At 37.9% G+C, this 14858-nt stretch overlaps 1 protein-coding gene across 1 annotated transcript in view; it reads right to left on the bottom strand.

Moving 5' to 3' along the window:
* Positions 1–14443, bottom strand: part of FAM120B (family with sequence similarity 120B) — a 113181-nt gene extending 98738 nt beyond the window's left edge. The window contains exons 1-3 of the mRNA XM_009891482.1: positions 13424–14443; positions 9969–10149; positions 4111–4206 (exon numbers count right to left, since the gene is read on the bottom strand). Coding sequence (XP_009889784.1) covers positions 4111–4206; positions 9969–10149; positions 13424–14443 — 1297 coding nt within the window. The remainder of the gene's footprint in view (positions 1–4110; positions 4207–9968; positions 10150–13423) is intronic.
* Positions 14444–14858: the final 415 nt, after the last annotated feature.

The following is a 14858-nucleotide window of genomic DNA, read 5'->3' as shown; positions in this document are numbered from 1 at the left end:
GAGGAAAGGCTGAGAGAGCTGGGACTCTTTAGCCTGGAGAAGAGAAGGGTGAGGGGAGACCTTACTATTACTTACAAGTATCTAAAGGGTGGGTTGAAGGAGGATGGAGCCAGACTCTTCTTGGTGGTTCCCAGTGACAGGACGAGGGGCAACGGGTGCAAGTTGGAACATAGGAAGTTCCGTTCCAACACACGGAAAAACTTCTTTACGGTGAGGGTGACAGAGCAGTGGCACAGGCTGCCCAGGGAGGTTGTGGAGTCTCCTTCTCTGGAGATTTTCAAAGCCCACCTGGATGCAGTCCTGAGTAATGTGCTCTAGGCAATCCTGCTTTAGCAGGGGAGTTGGACTAGATGATCTCTAGAGGTCCCTTCCAACTCTGAAAATTCTGTGATTCTGTGAACTGGATAGAGCAGAACTTGACACACTACTCCAGATGTGGCCTGACTAGGGAAGAGTAGAGGGGGAGGATAACCCCCCTCGACCTGCTGGCCATGCTCTTTTTAATGCACCCCAGGAAACCATTGGCCTTCTTGGCCACAAGGGCATATTGCTGACTCATGGTCAATTTGTTGTCTACTGGGACTCCCAGATCCTTCTCCGCAGAGCTGCCTTCCAGCAGGTTAACCCCTAACCTGTACTGCTGCATGGGGTTATGCCTCCCCAGGTGCAGGACCCTACACTTGCCCTTGTTGAACTTCATTAGGTTCCTCTCTGCCAAACTCTGAATATTGTTGAGCTCAAGGCTTATACAAAGGTGATCCTCACATTCATACCAACTTAAAACATCATCATTGTGTATATTGAAAAATATAATATTAACTGTTCATATATATTTGAAGCAATGACAATAGAAATTTCACTGTATAACACCAGTAATAGAACTTTAACGCTTCAACATTTTACATGTTCATATAAATACTGAGTAATAAAAATAAATTTATAAAAATGCACTTGCTAGGAACACTCAACATTAACTTGTCAACAACTGTGGCGAATTTTAAAGATGCCATAAACCCAAATGCCAATTAAATCTGATCATTAAAGAAGCATTCCAGACAGCATTTTGAACATAAGCGTATTCATGACATATTCCTGTAAGACGCAATGATTAGAATATTGAATGCACATCCAAACTCCTGTGGTACGAAGCTACAATATCCTACAACACATTTTCAGAAATAAAATGAAAAGCAGAATCCATACATTTGCAGTAAAGACTTTAAAACTTCCTCTGTTCCATATAAACTGTACGCATATCAAACAGATCAGCTATGTTCACAAGATATAGATATTAAACAGTGTTGTCTTGGATCACAGATCTTCTAACAAAATTAATTTCTCAGAGACAATTTTATCAATTTGAGTGCTGCTCTGTCGATGTGTGGGAAACATCATGTTCACATTCATTCAACTGAAAGGAAACATTGCAGAAGGGAAAAAGAGACAGAGAATGCAAGCAAGTGCGGAGGCTAATTCAGAAGACTGTCTCTCAACAAAAATACTTATACATAAAATACACTATATATTAAATATATTTTAAGCTATCATCTTGCAGCCTTTAGGATTCAAAATTTCATTTTTTTTAAAAAGCTAACATTCAATCTGTTACCTGCAAGCTTTTCAGATGAAAGACAGTTCTGCTGTTTTATACACCCACAAAAAAATCAGTGGGAATTCTACTTTTTTTTAAGATCAAATGCAAAAATTGAAATATTTATGGTTATGTGCATTATAGTTCAAAGTTCATACTAAATATTCTTTCTTCAGACTATTTAATCTAAATCAAATTCAAGAGTCAGGATTTCTCATATATTCTCAATACACTTCTAAAGTAGTTGTGATGATGAGGTTATAATTTTTTCAAAAAAAATAAAACAAAGAACCTTCCCCGATTAATTGCACCTGTAATTTTTCCTAACAGTTTCTGGTAAGGTTTTCTCTCTTTTTTGAGTAAACTGATCTTGATTGACAGCTTTGAACTCTAACTTCCTATAACAACTTCTTTAAATTTAGCTCTAAATATGATCCCTGTCTGAAAAATGTGATGCGCTGTTGAGAACCTTATTTGGTGAATCAGAAAGTCATGCTGTGGAAAATAAAAGATGCATGAGCGAATGTAAGGCATACAAATATGGACTGCAAAAATTTTAGAAAAATATTTGTTCGCTGAAGGAATGACAACAGAGCACTAAAAATAAACACTAGAAGTCCTCCTCCCCTTTTTTAATAGTCTGCTTGAACAGCCTTTCATTACTGAGTTAGTAAAGATTATGGCTGAGAAGAAGCTGTTTTTATAAACTCCTTGCATGCGGTTGCTATAAACAAACAAACACAGTGATTTTAAATCCTGTTTAGCATCAACATGAAGGTGGGTTATACCTATAGCATGTTTGCAGAGCAGCAGAACCAGCATACATAGCAGTAGAACCAGCATACATGAGATTAAGTGGATTCTTCTCCAGAAAGGGAGGAAGGTACTATACTATCTGGGAAGGAAAATTTCCCAACAATAAATATGGTATATTTGCTATGCAAATTGAAATGTAGCTATATAGGCCTGGTTTATACTTTGTTGAGTTTTGTTTGCTTGTTTTACAAATGCATGTTCCCAGACTGCTGTATGCTGAAATAAAACAGTTTTACAGGACAGACTGATCAATTTTTACCCGGCATATTCATATCCATTTGGAAAATTTCATAGCAATTTCATGCTATCATCAAGTCAATAAGATAATCATTCTCCTAATATTGTATCAGGGGTACTGGACAGTGAAACTACGGTATATCAAATGAAACCTTATTTGTACTTTGTCTATGTAACTTATTTCTTTCCAAACAGTTCCTTTCAAAAAGATTTTGAAAAGGCCAATATCTAAGGAGCAACTGTTTTTCCTTCATCCTTGAAGACTCTCATTAAATATAGAAGTTTCAAATATGAAGAAAAACATACAATCTTAGGATACCTTACAAGAAAATGTACTATAACCCTAGAAAATAAAAAACAAGCAGGTTCTAAAGCAACCCCTAATAAAAAAAATTAAAAAAAAGCGGATGCATTTCAACTTCTTGTGAATTTGGACTTAGACCAGATCAGAACAAGGACTGCTATAGAAAGCTCTGGGTGCTGAGGTACCCAGCTGGTAATTACTCTCAAAGCACTGGTAATCACTCTCAAAAAGTAGAGTAGACATTTTTTTTTAATAAGATATCAATAGTGTATCAATGGAACTAAGTCATTCCATATGAAAGACTAAAAAAAAAACCTGAGCTCCTGATCCACGTGATAGCAGATGCTAGACAGAGAAAGAGAGAGCTATGAGAGTAAAGATAGAGGGGTAATGACTACAACAGCATGGACAAATGAACAATTAGAACAATTTTCCCTCTGAAATAACAAAATTGATACAGTACTGTTTTCTTCCTATCCTAAACTTATATGGCATGATACAATTTAATGATAAAGAGATGAGTGAAACATACAGTGCCAAATCTTTTCACTAAAGTGTATGATACTTGCTTGTAAATGTAACACATTCCTCATAACACAAATTTCACTAAAAGTGTTCATGAGTGTGTCCTTTACCAAAGGAAAAAAGAGTAAAAAGAACACAAAACACTTGATGCTTAAGACAGTAGAAACAGCTTCACAGAAACAGATAGCCTAATTATTTTCTTATCAAAAGTTGGATTCTCTTTTTGGGTTGTCACAGGTGATCTAAAAATGGTCCTTTTTTATACTGTCCATCAGTCTCATTAACACATGCTCTCAAACAGCTTAATAGGATAATTTTAATATGGCCCTACACACCACTTATCCTGGTCTCAGAGCAGTATTTAGAACCTCTAAGAAATTGTTTGCATTTTAGAACTGATGTTTGAATTAGCACTGTGCTTAACACGACACAGTAATAACATGTAGCTCCAAGCTGAATCCTATTAAAATTACACAGGGTAATTAAAAGCAATTACAGGCATGCAGCATTTCAACTTTAGCTCCTTGTTCTCCACATTTGTTTTGGATTCCATATCGAATATGTGATGATGGATTGTCTAACCTGATTTTTGTGATGTCATCATTTCAGTTCAGATTTAAATACATTTTTATTCTACCTGGGATAGAAGGTTGTACAGGCTGTATCAGCTCCGGCTGCTGGAGAGGATTTCCACAATAGACAAACCACTCTTTTACCACATGATTGGCTCCACCTAAAAAGACAGAACTGGCTCAGTAAAGCAAATGCAAGTATTGACACTAGTGTAAAAGTTGGAAGCAGTGGTGATCAGGATTCTAAAGTAATACAAGGCACTTCATAATGACTTGTTTGCTCAGCTTCTTTAAAAACAAACCAAGTATCTTTATGACAAATCATCAGAACAAATGAAGAGAGTTTGAATTATGTGCTATAAACATGAGTTTGGAGTTGGGAATTGCAGCCAAAACTGTAAGTACAAGAGCTTGTGGAAAGCATTCTAAAATGGCTTTCAGCCAGTTTCAGGCCTTCCCATTCCAAGGCAGTTCAGGAAGCTGTGGAGGCATCTGGCATAGCTTAGGGATCTACATGAGCTACCTCAGTCTCTCAGGGTTGTCACGCTGCCACATATGCAGGCAGTCTTTAATATGATTCTCCTCCCAACTTGCCCTGACATTTCCTGTGTCAGAGTTTGAGACAAAATCTTTATAAGGAGGACTTGATGGCTATTTGAAAGCTGACAGCAATGGAGTCATCCCACTGTCAGATGCAGAGCTTTTACAGCCCATTGTTCCAGACCTTTTATCTAGCATAAAGGGACTGTTTATGCATAATAGCTCAAGTGGCTTCCTACCCCCTAACCTCAACTCTGCCCCGCCTCCCAGTAAAGAGTAGGGTGCCTCTTAAATTTAAAATTTCACTACTTGAGTTGTACATCACTCAATGCTGAAAAAAAACCCCAACAGATGAAAATACCCTCATAAATAACTAAAGCATTTAAGAATTTTTGAAATGTAGTCTATCTGATTTCCAATAATCAGCTCATAATCATTCCAATGCAAGTCTTCAAAAAAAACCCCTTTATTATTGTTATAAATGGCGCTTCTACATTCTGTCCAGATTTTCCTCATGGTAATGATGTTATAGTGCCCTAAATTTCCACCCTTTGTAGTCTGGTAAACAGTATGAAGTAAACAGATTTAGCTAGTCCTGGGCACTTGGAATAGTGTTTTCAAATCTTTTCCAGGCAAATCTCAAAGCTTTTTTTCCCTTCCTTTGTCCCTTTCCAGATTCACAGTATTGTATCACTAATTCCTTCCAGCTCTCACTCAGTCCTGAAGCCACAGTTCTTAAAAATTTCTGCCTTTTATCATCAATTTCAATCACCATGCACTTTACTGCACAAGTATTTCTGATGCCATATTATGAACCCTAATCAAAAACTTCACCCAGCTTAAAACAAACCAAACAAATCTCTCCAACACTCTCCTTCCCTCCCCTCCACCACCCCAAAAAGTTTGGTCACATTAATTTCCTGATCTCGTTCATAGCTCAATGCTGCAAATGACTGTTGGCACGAATGAACGAATAGTGTGCTATGGTGCAAGGCAGAAATTCCTCAGATCGATTTCTAGTGTCAGGGATAAGAGAGGAGGGAAAAAAAACCATGACAAAATCTGATTTACAGCCCTGTTTCTTCTTCCTTCCTTACCTATGGACCTGCAGCACAAGCTCCCAATAAAGGTGAAGGACTGAAGAACCAACAGCTGGACTATAAGGGACAGCATTACACCTGGCTTGCCATGTTTCACTGTTTAAAAACTAATGACATTAAGAATAAAATGAAAAATGCCTACACTAAGGAAAAAAAACCCAAAAGCCTTAAACTGCACATTCCAGTAGCTGAATAGTCTCACATCTTGATTATAAATCATTGCCTATGATAATGCTATTTCATTAATACCCCCCCCCCAATTTAATATCCCAAAGTTACTTTCAAAAAGATTCTGATGTTTTAGCATTCTGTTTTAAGATTTATTATGGAAATTACTCTGCTTTGTTCAATCTATTCAGCCTAGCCTCCCAAATTTTAGCCTGGCTTCTTAAGGAAGCAAGCCTAATACAATTAGGACATCTGTCTTATAATTAATTCGTGGATGCACTGCTCTGTTTCCACTAAATCTGACAGAGGAGAAGAGATTTCAAATGTATTAAATTCCTAAACACTTTGTGACACTGGTGACTCAGCTGACAGAGGGATCCTATTAGGGCACCAACTGAAAGAATGGCAGGAGAGTCATATATTGTTGTATACGAATGCACTGGATGGCAAACCAATCCACAATTAGCTATGGAAGAGCTAGAGCTGAATAAAAAGGTAGATGGGATTTGGGGAGAGCAGGAGCCAATAGGGAACTTACCTGAAAACACCATATATTGCAGAAGGCAGTTATCAAGGACATGAGGAGAAGTTAAGAGGATGCTAGGAAGGAGCATGGAGATATAAAAGCTTTGCAGAGGGGAAGCTGGCGTGGAGTGTCACTCTTCCCAAGTTCCACAATTCAGGGAACAACTTATCAAAATGTCACTTGATTCCAAATGCCAGTGAAATACTGCTTTTACATCACCCATCGAGCTCAAGCACAGTAAAAAGAGAAGTCAATAGGAAACCTCTAGTTTTGTTCTTTTAATCTATATGAATGTTAGTACAGGATGTAGCACCACTTTTCACTATTATAATCCATTAGTAACAAAAGTATATGACTATTCAAGTAAGTAGCCAAACAAATACAGCTGAAAGCAAGGTCCTGCAAACTGACTGCACATTAACGTACCAAGATCAAAATGGAGACATGATTACTAAATGCCAACCCTCCTTGCATGGAAATATCTCTGGAAAAGAACAGTAAGTTTTCAAACTTTTTTTCCCCGCAATGCACATGCAGAATATCATCAGTGAAATTCAAAACATAGCAGTTCCTTTGTTTAAATAGATTCTGAACACCTGGGGAACAACCTGAATGACCTAGGCAGCCTAAGGAAAATTTCAACTATGTGCAAAACACCAAAACATGAGACAGTTGGAAATGCTGTTACGTGTGCTCCTCCACTCCTGCAACAATGCCAACCCTCCTGAGTGTTGACTGCTGATAACTGGCAAAAATTCTGCTAACGGACTTTTTTTGACAGTGCCAAACTGAGGGTCAGTCTGGCCTGCTAATGTTAGAACTGGGAGTGATGCCAGGACTTCCAGGAGCTGGCCACGGGCTTAGGCTACATTACACAACCTCCTAATTGGCAACAGTCATACAGGTACAGGTATTTCCACAGACTGTGCTAGTGCCAAAACCTGCCAGCTTTGTTCTGAAATCTTTGCGCACAAAAGAAAGAGCTTGGCTGGCCTATCAAGGTGCATTAGTTCCTGTTATTTTCCTCTCCTTGAATTTTTCCAATACTATTGTTTTTCTAGGAAAGATGGTAAAAAATGACAATTTATATAACCGTATAAGGAACATTCCACTTAATGACCAGAAATTAATGAATTATAAAGCTCAATTAATTATAAACATACTTAAAGATACTTATAAAGCTCAATTAATTATAAAGATACTTTTAACGTGACATTTGTTGCCCATCTATTTTATCAGGATCGCCATCAACCCCCTATTTATTTTTGTAGAGACAAAAAGAAGGCTGTGATTCTAGTAGCATTTCCACAAGTAAAGGTACGAACGTGCTTACCATATACCAAACCATGCCAAAGGCATAGCTTCATGAGTTTTCAGCAGCACTGCGAACTTTTAGAGACAACCACTGGTTTGCTCATTCCCACTCCCTGCCATTCCCTCGGGTTGTTTCACCACAGCTGTTTGTGGCTACACAAAGAGTCAGATGGGGAAACAGAACCAGGTTAGTTACCTGGCTGCAAAAATAGGGAGGAAAGAAAGAGAGTGGCTATTTTCAGCTTCTCAAACTAGGCCACCATGCAGCTGCACAAACCGCTGCACCAGCACAACTGAGAGGTTGCACAGGGACTGAAATGAGTGGCTGTGTGAGAGAATTACGTAAACTGGCACTGACAGCAAAAGAAACACTGATCACACTATGGCTTCAGGCAAAGTGGCACGGTCTACGAGGGTGATTTCAAAGGATATGACAACATCCAGCTCCTATGGATTCTTGGGTCTCTTAGCCCCATTAATTCTATATTATACTACAACCTACATACAGCGTAGGTTACTTCTTCCCATCCTACCCTCATCAAATTACAAAAAAAAGTCAACTTGACCTCATCTGAGGGAAACTGGCAAAGGATTCTACTTACTTTGTAAAGAACAAAGCTTCTTGTAGGTCTAGCAGCGAATTCATAAAAAATAATGCCGACATTTACTTATTAATTCCCATACAGACTCTGATTAATGATCTACACTCGACCTAGAAGCAACTATACACTGGAATAAAATACCAACCCACGGACTCCTAGGAAAGGATATGGTTAAAGCAGTTAGAGGTAGATACATGCACTAAAAATGCAGATTTAATAGGGATGTCTGTGCAGACACACTCTACCTACCTTTCTGGAAGGGTTAAGGATTGAGGGCGCACTACGATTTACTTTAGAAAATTATCACTGGAATTTGAAGCATGAACTGAGAACAAATAACATGTTATCTGTGGTTTTATTTGAAAATCACTTTCTTAAAAGAAGACCTCTTTCACATCCAAATTTAATTTGCAACAAGATTCTAAATTAATGTTTCTGATTTCAATTCTAATCTTCTTCATCTGAGTACTACAAACACTGTAACACAAATGTAAATCTGCCTACTACCCTGCCATCTCGCAGCAACAATTGTTAATTAGAAGTTTTGGTCTGGGTGTTTCTGAAAACATCAATGAATATCCTGCTGCTTAGAGGAATAAACAAAACCCAACCAAGTTATAATTGTCTACAAAACTTAGAGGCAGTAGGCTGAAAAATGAAAAATGACAGATGTGCATGATTACTGCTGAGATTTTTGTTACTCTCTCCAAATGACTATGTAAACTCTGATTCAGTTTTTCCTACCTTTTTTTCCTATTATGGCACAACTTCAACCTCCAGTTGTTGAAGAAAGTTAGGTACTTAATTACCTTTCTGTGCCTTTCTAAGCACATAGTTTGAATATTAGGTTTGATGGCGGTGCGCTTTCATCAATAAAATATAAAGTGATTACCAAGGAAAAATCAACATATTAAAAAGAGTAACAGTTCACTACATTTTTAATTTTCAACTCACTGCCTAGAAGACACTGTAGCTAAAGAAAACATTTAACTAACAGAAATCTTAAGAACATAAAGTTTGTCCAAGGATGTGAATAAAGAATTACCTGTCTTAAAGCAGAAGAATGGAAGCACAGATATATATACCTGCTACAGAATCTGTTTACACCACTGGATAAAGAAATCATACTTTCTTGCATTTTGATGAAAGAACTAATAGTCACTGGCATGACTACTTGCATTTGTATTACCACAAGAACTATATTTGACTACCCACTGTCCTTAAAATCACAGACTTAAAATCAACGGAAAGTAAAACCGTAACAGTGTGTTACTGTTTTGCAGAAGTGTATTACAACTCACTAATTCATCAGGAGCTACATTTAGCAAAGTAACACAAGGTTTCATATCCTCTCAAACTTTAAAAATCTTCTAAATGCCATTGTTTTGCTCAATCTTTTGATCATTAAAAATTTTCACAACTTCACACTTAACAAAGAACAAACCCCAATTTAAAAAAAAACTCTTTAAAAGCACTGACATTGAACAGCATGTAGAAAAACTGCATTTTCATTGTCACATTTTCTTTTGATACCTTAAAAAATACACTTCAGCTGCCCACAGATTTTATCCTAAATGCTGTGCTGATGTAGCCACTGAAACAATGAATTCAAGGTTTCATATTTCAGAATTGAAAGTATACTTGAATAAGGGTGTAAGTAGTTTAATCCTTACCTTCTCCAGATTCCAACAAGACAGAATAAATATGCTGACGAGCAGGGCGGTAGATAAGTGCCTGTCCAGGAATCTCTGTATCACATTCGTCTTCCAAAGAGTTACTGCACTCAGTCTCTCCATTGCTCAGGATATTGAAAATTGTATAATTTTCAGATCGGATATGCTGTTCTTTAGCTAACTGTTTGTTTAAAGAAGGAAGAAAGCATTATGTCCAAAATGAAAAAGGATCAAAATGTAACAAAATATATTCACTGTTCAAGGAAATGGTACTTTCTCTAACAGCAGAAATGGAGGGAACGGCCAGGGAGGGAACAAGTGCCTGTTCAAATAACAGCAGTATAGTATATTTTCAGACATCTATCTTTGTGTGGACAGGAATCCCCAGGAAACCCATCATTGCCTTTCTTAGCCCCTCCTTGAATTCTTAAAACTTGGGAGTTTTAATGACAGTTTTTTAGAGAGTAATTATTCTTAAAATGAATTCTGAATTCAGAAATAGAAAAATGAGCTGCCCTCCTTTAGTCACCTGAAAAATGTATCTTCCCTCTTTAAATAGTGAGTGAAGGCATGACAAACCCCAAACTTTCAACTTTATTGCAAGATGAACTACCTAAGACAGCTCCATTTCCTTTCTGAGCTGACTTTGCATAGTCTACATTGTGGTGAAATTAGAATACTTAACTTCATCACACTTATACTTTGCAATAGCTCTTCCTCAAGAAAAGAAATACAATCTACTCTAGTGAGGAAAAACAGGTCTGCAGGCTGTTGCTGAAAAGCTGAATCACAGCATCACCAAGGCTGCATATTAACGAGGCACTGGATGCAGACACATCTGGCTACAGCAGCTGGCTACAAGCAGGCTCAGTATCATCAGGGACCGCTGGTCTGGAGTGGCGTAGCTGCGTAAGCAACAAAGCTGCTCTCAGGCAGCACAGAATTTCAAGCAGCAAGACCTGTAACCTGGACTGGCCAAGTGCAGGGACAGACAGACTTTCTACTTCACAACCCCAAACCATAACTATGGGGCTGTTCAAACAGCTGAGGAGAGCCAATTATTTCCATGGGGTGCCACTAGTAAATTCTCAAGGACATAAAACTGAAGTTTCTCTGCTCAGCATTCCCTGCATGTGTCACACTATCTGTATTATTTGGGTTGTGCCATCCATGCAGCTATCTCAGCCTCTTTCACTAGGAATGACCAGACCACTGGCCAGAGCCAAATTCACCATTTCTGCAGAATTCCAGTATCTGCAAACCTGGGAATTCAGTAGCTCAAAGCTGCAATCTATCACTGGGTCATTACTGATCAAACCTAATTCTACTGAAATGTCATACTTTCAGAAGAAATTTTCACATGAGCATAAAATCAATGATAGGCTTCTATGTACAATGTCAATCAATAGAGCATTTTCTTACAGCAATAAATTAATGGTTGACCTGGAAGAAATACTTCAGTATCCTTAATATACGTAAATAACATAATACTCCAAATCTACTTTTGTATAAAAAGAAAGCAAAGAGCTCAGTATTTCTAAGCATGATTTGAATGAAGCATTCAACTATTTCATACAAAACACTGTCACAGATATGAGATAATTTGAAAATACTAGTTTCTTGCAATTTGCCAATAATCTACACACACTTATGTATGGAAAAAAATACAAGCTGATTCCAAAAGTATTGATGTATTCGATGCTGTATCTTAAAAAATATTTCTGATTTACACATACTGTCAGCTAGAAAGTCACGCTCTTCTTTTCTGAGAGAAGCAGCAACCTAAGGCTATGTCCTCAAGGTTGGAACTGAGCTCTGTATGTCATTTATGTGCAGTTTAGATTACGTGCAAGGTAAGCAGAAACACATATGGGTTTCAAAATACGAAGCAAAGCACACACATTACATATACAAATATTTAAACACCTGTAACAAAAACAAAAGACAAGTTAACATGTCTATAACTTTGACTATAATTTCCTTGGCCCAGGGACTGGCTTAATATAGGATTTATTCAGCAACAGTGAGGCATTCTTCAATGGAGTTTCTAAACATTATTATTTTATTACAGCAGTAGCTCAGCAGGATGCTAGAGAACTGCAACCCTTCAAATGAAAGCTCTAGCCAAGAAATAATGACCACTTGCCATAAAGACCGCATGGTACATTCTCTTAAGGAGCAAGAATATTACCACTATTGTCTTGGCCATAATCCAACCAAGATAATTACATTCTGGCTAATTTTAACTTGCACTTCAAGCATAAACAATATTTTTCAACACTTTATTAGGATCTAGGGGTTTGGGGATTTTTTAAATAACGTCTTCTATTTAACTACTACAGTCAAAAGTGACATGTATTATATCTATGTGTGGTTAATTAAAAAATCAGTATCTGCAGTTTAGCTGAAACAAGCATTGCATAGGTTACAATGTAGTTTTTAAATGTTTTAGAGTCTTTTTAAAAAAGGGAAATGTAAATTATAGGATTACTTTAGAGTAATATGAGGAAACAGAAAAATAGTTTTAAAGAAAATGCTCAAAGTAAGTAAGAGAGAAAAAAAAAGATAACTCCCTATTTGAAGTCTATAGCTACCTAACAAAATAGGGAGTAACAGATGGCTAATATAGGGTCTAAAACACACTACCTTGTATAGACTTTTTTCTGTAAAATCTCAATGTGTTATCTTAATTGCCATGAATTTACAGAATTGTACTCTAGACTTACTACTATTGCATAAACTCTGATGCAAATTAGCTCATTTTTCTATTAGCCAGGTAGGCTACCCTAGCTAACATACCCAGAGTGACCCAATCTGACCGCACTGTTTCTCACCTCAACACCAGCGCCATCTCTGCCCATGTGGGAAGTCATAAGTGAAACTCGCTAGTGCGGCTCTGCCCTTTAAGGATTAACAAGACTCGAAGACCTTTTGGTTCCTTCAGGGACAATGAATATGAAGGATAATTAACATGATCCAAAAATCATGCCATACAGATTTATAGGAAGTTTCTTCATCTCCTCCACAAGAGCAATTTCAACTTCTGCATTCCTAGCACAGCTCCCTTTGATACCTTGACTGCATGTGCCAAGTACAACCAAGCAGACCAATAACCAGCTGTAGCTGACCTGTGGGTTCTCAAAGCAAAAAGGAAGTCCTTACATTGTGCAATACATGGGAAGTACATCTCTACGGCCAGCTACAGGCATATACAGGAGCTGCTCCCCATTATTTCACCTGCCCGATGCTTCAAAAAGAGAGGAACAACTTTTAATTAAATGTGCTGCATCTGCCCTCATCGTGAGGCATGTAATAGTCCTAACCATGGCTGTACTTAACAGACAAAAGATTTTGCTCAAGCCAATTTAAATCAATAGGTTTGGTGTACTCATTACCAACTTCCACTAAGTAGTCATAGCAATAAAGTGACCATTAAGCTTTAAAAAACAAGGTACCTGAAGGATTTCCTTATCTTGACACACAGCTGTTTGTTCCTGAAGGGAGAATGTTTGGCAATTTGTTAAGTTGGGAGGAATCCATGGAGACTGCTGCCCAGGCAAAAGATAGGACTCCACTCCTCTGTAAAGTAATGTCTTGTCTGATCCCAAAGGTAGCATCTCTTTCAAGTCTTTCAGGCTGCTGTACGAGCATGGAACTTTTGAGATGTAATTTGCTACAGCTAGAATTATGTTTGCTCTTCTGCTGTAGCTGTTATTCTTGTGGGGACTGGCGACTAAACATTTATGCCAAAAGCCTTCCAGCAACCTTTCTGGAACAACATCATTGCCAAGCAAGCAAGCAAAGAGAGGGAGGTGTGTCAAACTAAGACCCAACGCACAGCAAAGATCTTCTCGAGAGTACATAACAGTGACCAGTCTGTCCAAACGGAGCTTCTCAATGGAAAAGTAGGGGCATGTATTATAGATGAGGTAGTCACTATCTTGCCCGAGAATTCCTATGCAGTTATGTTGCAAACCATATGCAGCCACCTCAAAGTCTGCTTCCTGCAACGTGCATACTGTTTTCTGACCAAGCGACTTCAGGGCAAAACGTGTAAAAGTAGGCAAAGCTGAAGGAACAATAAACATTCCTCTCCCAGGTTGTTTCCTATGAGTCTTGATAAACTGAAATATTTTGGCTATATCCTTATTATTCTGCAACCTCCGTTTGATCCATTCATCTCTCTTTTTCTCTTCTACCACTCCGTCAAAGTAAAATACCAACTTGATACCAGCTGCCATAAAAGATTTAATAAAATCCTCTAAAGTGGCAAGATACTCCCGCCACTGGCCACCGCACACCCAGGATTCTGGTGTGTACCAGTATCTAACACAACTCATGGCATCTACTACGATGACAGGTGGAAAATCAGGATGATCGATGTGATGTTTTTCTGCCATTTCTCTCAGATCTACCGTTCTGCATGCATCAGGGCAAACTCTTGCCACAAATCCCTGCAAACCTTTAATGCCCATGGCTGATCTCCGAAACCCACAGCAGTCTGAAAGAAGAAAAAGAAAAACAGCATTCTAAAATGCAATACTGAGAAAAGTAATGAAATTCTGTCATAAAAAAAAAAAGCCGCTTGGAAAATGAACTGTTATTTTTCTCCTTTTGCTGATAGCTTGTTGTATTGTCCTGGCCTTTAAACAGTTTGAACGGGTTTTCTTCCCATCAACAAACTTGACATAAGAGCCCATTCACTTTGCCTTCCACCAGTGCTTATTGTATCAGTGAAAACAGTAAATATCAAAAGGCTTTCATAAATATGACTTTAAAAATTTCAGATCAATAGCATAAAATATAGAAAAGTATGCATTGCTAGAAAAACAAGTATGGATGTAATTAAAAAGTTTATAGCATCTTAGCTGACAGTGTACAACACAGGAG

This window comes from Charadrius vociferus, unplaced genomic scaffold (assembly GCF_000708025.1).
Source record: "Charadrius vociferus isolate BGI_N301 unplaced genomic scaffold, ASM70802v2 scaffold68, whole genome shotgun sequence".
NCBI classification, from domain to species: domain Eukaryota; kingdom Metazoa; phylum Chordata; class Aves; order Charadriiformes; family Charadriidae; genus Charadrius; species Charadrius vociferus.
Note: the sequence above shows the minus strand (reverse complement) of the source record. Positions and strands in the feature narration are given on the sequence as shown.